Below are 10,398 nucleotides of genomic sequence, written 5' to 3'. Positions count from 1 at the left end.
AAGATGGCGGCGGCGGTGGTTCCGTACAACATGGCGGCGGTCGCAACATGGCGGCCATGCTGCCGTACAACATGGCGGCGCTTCCGGAACAAGATGGCGGCGCTTCCGGAACAAGATGGCGGCGGCGCTGCCGTACAACATGGCGGCGGTCGCAACAACATGGCGGCCACGCTGCCGTACAACATGGCGGCGCTTCCGGAAAAAGAGTACAGCGATCGCAACAACATGGTGGCCACGCTGCCGTACAACTAAGTCCCTTTGTGGTGAATAATTCTGACCATGTCCCTCACGCTGTACACTGAAATGGCAGCCACGTGCATACCCTGAGGCAATTTCTTAATGTCATGTAGAGGCCAATGATGGTGTTTCCCAATTCTTCTGACTCTTACAGGTGTAATAATTTTATTCTAAGTGTTAGCCTCTTCTTCTCTCCACAGCCAGTTTCCCCTTCTTTGCCGCAAATTTTGCAGATTTGCTATAACAGTGTAATCTGGCAAAAATTCCTTACAAAAACCTATAAGCCCTAAAAATCTCTGCAGTGTTTTCCTGTGGTTAAATGAGTAATTTCCTTGGTGAATGTAATTCCCCACCCAGTAGGACACAGCCTGGTACCCAGAAATTCCACCTCTGTGTAAAAGGTTGTGCTTTGGCACCATTTGCTTTAAGCCCCATTTTCTCTACAACTTGAAGAACTTGCTTGGTACATTCAAAACTCGCTTGTTTCTGCCATAATTAAATGACATCTTGGCCCCACCACTTGTCCTTGGTGGTCAGTCCTTTTAGCACTTCCTTTAATTGATGACAGAAAACGGACAGGAAGTCACAAAAGCCTTGGGGTGATCATGTCCAAAAATACTGTGCTCCTTTCCAAGTGAATGCAGTTTTCCTTTGGGTGTCCCCCTCCTTTGAGGGGATAGAGCAACCCCCCTGGGAAGACCCCAGTACTGAGAGCCACTTACACCCCTGTGGCACCTCTGCATCAACTTCTGGGAGGAAGGAACCAGCGGGGCTATAGCAGACATGATCCCACTCACCGCACAGCTGTAAGGCCCCAAGTCCCCTTTGGTTTCTCTCGCACCTTGCTGGCACAGTGGTGGGTGAAGTGTCCCCTTTGATGTCACCTGAACCATGTAATGTCCAGATGATGGTCTGTACATCTTCTTTTGGGATCGGGTACTGTTTCGGGGGAAGGGGCCCTGATGCTTCAGTTTCTGTTGGTTCGGTGTTTTACCCGTTCCTTCCCATCCCATCCAAGGACCCAGCAGCCCAACACAGACAATATACAAACCCGGGAGGACTAACCCCGGGCTGGCTCCCTCCGACAGCAGCTCCTGCCCCTCCTGTGCCCCACACCACAACAGGGGTGTTCATTTCACCTTGAATCCATCATTTCCTGTTGCACGTATCTATACAACACCCAGTTAAAGACAGGCACCCTTATATGTTATCAGGGACACCTTTTACAGGTAAAAAAAAAAAAATAATCATTTAATATACACCCAAAGTGTGGTTTTGATGTACTCACACTTGTAAATAAAGAGTTTTTTTCTCAGGTATTTGTCATACATGTGTATCTCCAAAATGAGTCATTTCTTAATTTCAACCATATGGCTTTGTGTAACTAGGACTCCATTTCAATAATGTAAACATATCTTTAATAAATCATTTAATATTTAGTCAACAGTCTTTAACTATATGAAATCTGAAAGTTTTGCTTTCAGTACTTAGAGCTGTTACTTACTATTTGCTATATTTATTTGAGCTATCAGTCATTAAAATGTTTTGTTTGCCTTTTTTTCTTATTTTTTTTCACTGGGACAAGTATTGCCATTATCATCCTGTGTACAATTGCCAACCACATTATTTCAATGAGTGCCTCTTACACCTTAACAGACCTAAGTACATTGCTGACATCCATGATTTTTCCTTTTCAAGCTCTTTTATTTCTCTATATAGATAGAGAAGTGAAAAATCTCAAAAAGTAGTTTTTAAAAAAATGCCTGCATTATTTCTGTCATGGAACCTCTATCCTGTTCTGCAAGGCAAACGTTCCTGGGTAATATCCATTTCCTACACCTACAAAAAGGGTATTTTCCTCCTGCAAGCAGACAGAGCTGCAATGTGTGCATGGGCTCAGTCTGCATGTTCCGTGCATTACTGAGTATATTACAGATGCTCTGTGTATTTTAGCTCTTGGCTGCATGTTCCGTCTTTAGAACTAAAATCGCGTAATGAAAACCTCTGTTAATTGCTGCCAAAGCTCTGAAGCGCAACACAAGGCCATAAATTTGGTAGCAGTGTATCCACTTACCCTCCAGTGATGCAGGAATGAAACCTTCCTGAGCTCTGACACAGAGGATACCAAACAAGAAAAGGAAGAATAATGGGTGAGCTCAGCTCCTTCCGCTGCAGAGCACCAAAACCTGTCCCCGTGGGATCCTGTGACATCCCTTCTGCTCAAGTCCGTTTTGTGGGTCTTCCTTTTGCCCTTCTTTTTCCTAAAATGAGAAATTTTCAGACACATTGCTCTTGGAGGTCTCATTTCTTCAGTGATGTCCACAACAAGCTGTCTGGAGGTCAGTCATTCTTCCCATGCTATTGCCTGATGTTCTGGACACGAGAAAAACAGGACAGGGCAGTTGTTCAAATGCACCTAAACAAAGTTATAATGCTTTAGTAACAGGCATTGCCTGTACATCCACTCTCTTTGGGGACCTCACCATCAGAATACTTGCCCATTTGGATTATTTTTTAGCACTTCCCAGTATAATCAAAAATTAAAATAAAAATAATGTTTACTAAGGGAGGTTGTTCCATAGTTCCAAAAAAAAAATAATTTTTTTTCTTTATAGACTGTAGTTTGAAGTATAATACTTGGAATTATTTTAGATTAAACCTTTTAAGCATTTTTCTTTCACTGTCTTACATTCCGCTTGAGCATTCTAAGCTAACAGGCTGCCACTGACGCCTTCATTCCCAAGATACAATGACTAGGATTCAAGTTAGAGGAGTAACTGTGTTTGCAACCCTGTTGCTGCCTTTGAAGATGAAAGTAAATACTATAAACAGATCATGTAACTACAAATAATCTAAGCTGTCACAATTTTAATGGCGGCTTTATATCTGTTTTATCCAGTCATTCAATTTCTACTAGTCCTGTTTGCATCTTCAAAACCAGCAATGCCCACAGTAAAAAAATAAAATAAAATAGAGCAGTCTGTGCTGGAAACTGTTAAACTCCAAGTACCGATCCCGCTCTCCCACAAATCTATCCTGGCTTCATCCTTCTGTCCACAGAAGGTTTGCTACAGTAAGGGCAAGAGAAGTCGAACCATATAAATGGGATGTATTGTATTTCAAAGTGTGTTTCTCTCATGAATATACTACCATTTACCTGTTCCTGTCTCAGAGCCTCTCCTAGAAACATTGACGAGTGTCAACAGGAAGGCAGAAGCAGCTGTAAGTCAGTTTAAGAAGTTAACAAAAACAGAAATCAATTAAGTATGTTCTATGGAATTAGTCTGCTTATTAACAGGAAAAGGAACAGTAGCTTAAGTCAGCTGCAATAATTTCAGAATTTACCTTTATGCATGTCACTGGCATTAATTAATCACGATCCCTAAACATTTTTGTGGGTTCAAAATGTGTTGGCCAACTGTGGGTAAAGACAGTCTCCCTGTGCTCGGCGTCCGCAGGAGCCCTGGCGAGCAGGAACACACCACACACCTCAGGCACAACAGCTGTCTCTGCCCCAGCCGTGTCCCTGCTGTGCACTCACCAGAGAGGCTGACACGCATCAGCCGCACCTTTCAGAGCCTGCGATCGCTCGCTCGGGGCAGCAGCAGTAGCTTCACATCACACTGCAGCAAACAAAATAAACACATTTAAACATAGAGCTCCTTTTCTGTATTAATTAGGGAGACTGGCAAAAATTTGTAGAAGACAAGTTTTACATTTAATCAGCTGACAAGTAGGGGTCTTTTTGTGTGTGTTTTTTTTTTCCTGTTTCATTCCCTAAGGAATGGCAAGAGCAGACAGCTAAGGCGGTATTAAAGTTCCTGTGTGCTGTCTCAGACAGGAGACTGATGAGTCCCGCATATTCCCAAACCAGGCACCCACCTGTCACAGTCAGGGAACAGAAGTGAAGGGGGTTCACATTTGGTTTAAATTACCTATTACATCACTTAATAATTTTGCTTTTACCATGCAGACCTGGGCTGGGTTGTGGTTTTTTTAATCCAATCACAATACACTGAAATTTAGTGGTGCAGGTCATTTAAATGCAGTGAGGGATGATGCTTATTTCTAATTTATTCTGGCTTTTGTTTCATGGTGGCAATGCTCACAGTTCTTTGCTTTTTCTTACAGAAGTTCCAGGTTATACATCCTCTACCTGGAGCTCTGCTCTTTGCTGCTCTAAGTAGAACATTTCTACAGCATACTGTTTTTCGTAAGAGTAAGACATTACCCTGCTCCAACTCTTTTCTTTTGGTTAACCTTTCGGTCTACATGTCCAATGCAAGCCTGCAGCCAGTCCCCTCTCGGTATGGCCTGCTCTTTGACATCAGAGGGTGCCAAGGCCTGCGTATCAACAGGTCATTCCATGAAACAAACTTCAAATCATAAACTGTCTATCGATATTTCTCTAAATTATCCTTTTCGTACAACAATTTATTGACAAATAAGGCATATGGCAAGCGAGTACTTTTCATTTGGTGTCAGTTGAAAGCATAGTCTCTTCCCTCTCCTACCAGGATTCGCCAAGGAAAGCAGCTGAGCTTGAAGGCCAGCCCACAGAACAGCAAAGCTCCACGGATGACGCTGAGGCAGCACAGGGACCTTACGGTCATACCAAGGGAAAATCTTGTGGACTACAGAGAAAAAAAAATATTTGAATGGAGGGAGTCACTCTGGTTACTGTAAACATCTCTTAAGGGTCATTATTTTTACTTTCTTATGATTGTTAATTTAATGTAGATAGATCAGAAAGAAAGAAGTCTAGAGGAAGTGAAAGGAGAGGGAGGCGAGGAAAGTCAGCAGTGAGGTCACCTTGGGATTAAGTACTGCAACACCCTGAGCATGGGCACACATCTCATGTATGTAGGAACTGAAGTTACTTAAGATTTAACTCCATATTAGCAGTATACTGCTGATTTCCAAGCATTCTGAACTATGGACAATGTCCCTAAAACTTAGGGTTGACTGTGCATCCTTGTATTTGAAGCGGGCAGAACTGAGGCTGCAGACTGAAACAAATATATCTGGTTCCTGCTTTCATAGGTCCCATTATATTAAAAGCTGTTAATACCTAAGACTTTCAAAATAGTTTTCATCTTAAATCAAAGCTTTTCAATAAGTTAAAGCATAAGCCTAATGGAACTTTCATAGACTTTCCTACAATATGCTAAAGTTGATTTAGGGCTTCTGGGTCCTATGGTGACATGCAAATGTAAATGATAAGGCCACTCACAGCTCTATCCTCCGTAGGCAGGAACCACTAACCTCAGGGAATTCAAGCCACACAAGAACATCACAGTCTCTGGAGCTGATGGGCTTGAGAGAAGTTTAGTGCAGAAAACCTTAACATTGGTATTTTAGTACATGGCATTTCTCCCATTCTGCTTTTTAGTATTTTCATTGCTATACTGAGACTGTCAAGATATAAAATTAGTCATTATTTCACTTAGCAATTTTTTTTCATTTCAATTGATTGAGGATTTCTTTCTTACCATCACTGATTGCAAACACTGAAAAAAAAAACAATTTAAAATCAATTTTAAGAGACTAAGCTAACACACACACAAATAGTAACGAAGCTAGCTTGCTCAGGAAATGCAGATAAATTTCTGCCATGAGGATGCCAGGATGGCAAAGCCAAATAACATCGTTTTTAAAATCTGCATCCAGTTTTCAAAGATATATAACCCCCTACATAAGCAAAGCTTAGCAGGAAGCTACATACATGTTTTAGATCCCCTTAAAAGGTGACTGTTAAATAGAGCACCGCCTTGAGGATGACAGGTTTTAGTCTGAATAAGAGAAACTGAAGTAATCACTCCTCTCCAGTGTAATAGAAAACTGGTAACTGTATCACTGATCAAGTTCAGTGTTTATTTGAAGCTAGTCTTAAATTATTTAAGGAGTAAACAAAACTGCTGTCACAGTTTACTAAATCAAACAAGTATATAAAGTGCTGCATGGTCAAGAGTATGTCTTTTAACTTCTTCTCTGGAAAGAAAGTTAGAAAACAAGAACACTAAAAGCAACACTAAAAGTCAATTATTTGCTCACCAAAGTTGAAGATGATGTGAAACTTGTGGTTTTGTCCCAAAATGAGCAAAAATGTCTGAAGAACAGAGCACAGAAATGACAGATCAAAGGGAAAGAAAACTTCTATTTTAGAGTTCTGGTATAATTTAAAATAAATAAATACCATAATCCATAAAGTAAAAAGAACATTTTATAAATTTTTTTAACTGTCTTGTATGAGGTTCACAGACCTGAGAACACACCCAAAATAACTCGTCCAAAGTATTCCTTTATAAAATTATAAATTATTGGTAACAGTTTCTTTAATGGAGATTGCAGGAGTAGGTCCCACATGAGTCCATATATAGCCCTTCTCTGGTCTTGTAGGAACAGTAGGGAAGGGAGATGACCGAGATTTGAAATATTCCGAAGGTGCATGACACACAAATTCCAAATATTCCATTTTCCTTGGGAGATCTTCTTCTGGTCCTAAGGGAAAAAAATAAAAAAATCTTCATAGACAAAGCTTAAAGGCATAAAATTGGAGTATGCAGGACTTAAAAATATGCAACAGCAGCCAACATCCCTTAGAGAATGTGTTTTTCCAATCAATGACCTTCCTGGCAAAGCAGCCTCAAATACGAGGCAGGAAACCTCTATCTTTATTTTTGCTCGGATGTTCTTTTTTTTTAATTTTCTTTTTTCCATTTCAAGCATTCAGTTATTTTAGTGAAGTACTTTAGCTAATATACTTTACATAGATACTATTTGTGGCCTGCCTGTCAAAAACACTTTTCTGAATGATTAATAATTTTATAATCAGTAGCAGAACACTCTCTATGCTGGTGGTTGCACGCTATGTATTTTAAGTACCCAAGATGAAGATCAACTAACTTGGGTCGCTTTAAAAGCTTGGACTGGTATATCAGGTTTATATTGCAGTAACTTTGATTCTGTCCACAGAGAAATAATTTGATCTTTAAAGTTGCCAGACAATAATTGTGCCCGTGAGCACAAATACTCACATTTACTGCAGTAGTGCTAATCATATTACATACATAAGATAAATAAAAAAAGTTATCGAACTAAACAGTATGCTTATAGGATTAGGGTCTAAAATGTGGAAATTGCATAAACGATCCTGACAAGCTAAAAAGTGAATTTAAAAAATACAACTCTGCATTAGTCTAGGAATAAATAAGTAGCTGTATGAAGGCCTAGTGATTACCTATGATATAGGATGCTGGGTCAAAACAATCTTTGGGGCTGGCTTGTGTAGGAATGAGCCAGGTTAGCGCAGCACTCTTCTCACAGTATTGGTCCTGAATAAACCCACGGATCTGAGCGTAGTATGTTCTTCCATCCTGCTCATCGACCACTGAAACAACATCTCCGATTTGATAGTACACACCCTAGAAGACAAACAAACGATAATTGAATCAAACAATCCGATTTCTGAAGCTTCACTGTGTGATCCTGATTCCTGAGTACCTTATGCATCAGTATCTTTAATTATCTCAGAGTGCTGTCTCACCTAAGCAGCCATCAGCACAGCTTGTGCACCATCACCCAACGTCCTGGAGTTTTGAGTTCAACGTCTAGGAGCCTGAGTGCAGTCCCAGAATTGCTTTTAAGACTAGGCAGGCAATTCCACATGGTCTCTGTCTGCCAAATGCCTCAGAAGCAACCTGGCCTCATCTGTCTTCAAAGACACAGCTCCCTCAGCAGTCCTGGGAGAGGTGGATGCAGAGCAGCTACACCTCCTGTCTGCAGCATGGCAACGGTCTCATTCCATCAGAAGTAGGAGAGTGCAACACCACCTTCTAGAAAATGTAACTGTGGTAACTTCCTGGTGTGTGCAGGAAAAGCAGCTTTCTGTGTTGAAGGGGTTTACTCATTTGAATGCAAACGAGTCCCAAGACACACATCCACCTCCTGCCACCTTCCATAACGCCTGAGGCTGCACCACAAAAGCAGCTCACTTCATGTTACAGCAGCGATCACAGCACAATGCAGTGCCTGCACCACCACCATCAGACTTTGCCAAGCATCATCCAGGAGGGTTTTGTTTTTAAAACAGATTTAAAAGACCTCAAAACCCCCAAACAATGCCCTTCTCAACAACACAACAAAGTACCAAAATACAAACACTTTTCATCAAGAGACCAGGTTAAATAAAACTGTTGACAACATTCTTAGAAATTTCTAAAATATAACCAACCAAATCCGAAAACACACAAGAAAAGATACAAATTCTCTTCCAAACTAGTCAACAGCAAACAAGAAATTCATCTGGGATGTGAGACACAAAGCACCAAGTCTCTAAAGAGCATATGGAAGTTCAGCCTGTCACTTCTCTGGCTGCGCAGTCTCCCAGTGGCTATCCTGACCTTTTCCTTGGGGGAAAAGATGTTTCTAATGAAACAAAAGCAAAGCTTCAGAACTTCAGAACACTAACACCTTGGCACGCTGGTAAAAATGCTCTCAAGCATCAATGTGAGAAGGCCAGTTTCTGCTTTCATTGCAACAGTCAACAGATCTCGTTCCCAGAGCGTTTGAGGCTGCTTGCATCCAGCTCCAAAAGGGAGCCAGTTTAGATGTTAGGGCAGCGCAGCCCATCCTCTCTACCAGCCACATTCTCTGCGCCTGAGGTAGAAAACACCACGCAAATTTAAATAATCAGCTATAGTCACTTTTGCTTGGCCTCTGCATGGTGAAAGTTAAAAGTTTAAAAACCTTGATTGCAGTAATTACTGAGGATGTAAGTAATGAATGCAGTAATTACCAGATGCATCTTTTTCTTGGAAGAAAAAAATGGGACAATGACAATTATGTAAACTACTGTGGTAAACTGCCTTGCAAGACTTAATGGCAATGCAATAAGGCAGAGCAAATCCTACCAACTGCTAGGCAAGGAAGAACAGTGTATGTGAATATACCCCTAGCGCTTTCACTATCTGTGATAATTTTCGAAATTGGAAACAGAAACAAGACGACCTTTTCCACAAACAAACTTGTGTAAACCATACCTTATAAAAGATTGATTCTGATGTAATTATAGTGGACACAGACTCAGGAGCTTTGATGGGCTAAAGAATGAATAGAGAAATGGAAAATCAAGAGTGTTATAACCATATAATATAAAAGATAATACAACAACCTGGAATTAACGCACTGATACATCATCTTCTTAGAAAATTGGTAAACACAAGAAATCAGGTGCAAAAATTTCAAACATAGAATCACAAAATGATATGGGGTTGGCAGCGAGTTCTGGAGACCACCCAGTCCAACCCCCAGAGCAGGTCCCTCAGGAACGTGTCCAGGGGGGTTTGAATGTCTCCAGAGAAGGAGACTCCACCACCTCCCTGGGCAGCCTCTGCCAGGGCTCTGCCACCCTCACAGCAAAGAAGTTTCTCCTTATGCTCAGATGGAACTTCCTATGTTCAAGTTTCATCTAAACATGAGGAGGAACTTCTTTACTTTTGCGCTTTGAAATGTTAACTTTACAGGATTAGATTTTATTCCCAGAATTTCAAGCCGAGAAGCGAGCACTAAATGCACACGAGTGGTTTGTATTTACACAGAACTCCTTCCCCCCGCAAGGCGCCCGCAGGGCGGGATGCTGTGGGGACCGGTGGGTCATGCAAGCGAGCCCCTGCTGCTGAAGAACGCACCGACTCGGGCTCTGGCAGCGACCACAACTGCTTCTTACCCAGGTTTCCGGCTCATTTTGCGACAGGACCTGCAAAACTCGACGCGGGTCCAACACACGGGCAAGGCCTGTGACCGCTCCCTTGGGGGACGCGCCGGCCCCAAGGCCTGCCCGGCCCCAGGCTCCCCGGGCCCGCGGGGCCCTGAGGCCCAACACTTCCCACACCAGCCGCAAAAAACCAAACCAAACCAAACCACCACCAACAAAAAAAACAACCACACGCCGCCTTACGTTTTTTAACTTAAAGATGTGCCTCCTCCCCTTGCCCTTCGTGGAAACCTTCTTCTCCGCGGCGGGCGCCGACTTGTACTTGGTGTTCCTCAGCCGCGCGGAGCGGCGGTGGATCTCCTGCTTACTCTGAGGGGGGAAAGGCCCGCATCACTGCAGGGACGGACGGGCGCTCGGACGGGCGCTCGGACGGGCGCTCGGACGGC

The 10,398-nt window shown here is 42.3% G+C and overlaps 1 protein-coding gene across 1 annotated transcript in view; it reads right to left on the bottom strand.

Moving 5' to 3' along the window:
- Positions 1-6,068: 6,068 nt before the first annotated feature.
- GATAD1 (GATA zinc finger domain containing 1) overlaps positions 6,069-10,398 on the bottom strand; it is a 5,331-nt gene continuing 1,001 nt past the window's right edge. The window contains exons 3-6 of the mRNA XM_014940227.1: positions 10,196-10,343; positions 9,279-9,338; positions 7,478-7,661; positions 6,069-6,738 (exon numbers count right to left, since the gene is read on the bottom strand). Coding sequence (XP_014795713.1) covers positions 6,548-6,738; positions 7,478-7,661; positions 9,279-9,338; positions 10,196-10,343 — 583 coding nt within the window. The 3' untranslated portion in view covers positions 6,069-6,547. The remainder of the gene's footprint in view (positions 6,739-7,477; positions 7,662-9,278; positions 9,339-10,195; positions 10,344-10,398) is intronic.

This window comes from Calidris pugnax, unplaced genomic scaffold, assembly GCF_001431845.1.
Source record: "Calidris pugnax isolate Ruff unplaced genomic scaffold, ASM143184v1 scaffold76, whole genome shotgun sequence".
Classification (NCBI taxonomy): domain Eukaryota; kingdom Metazoa; phylum Chordata; class Aves; order Charadriiformes; family Scolopacidae; genus Calidris; species Calidris pugnax.
This window is presented reverse-complemented; position numbering and strand designations above follow the sequence as displayed.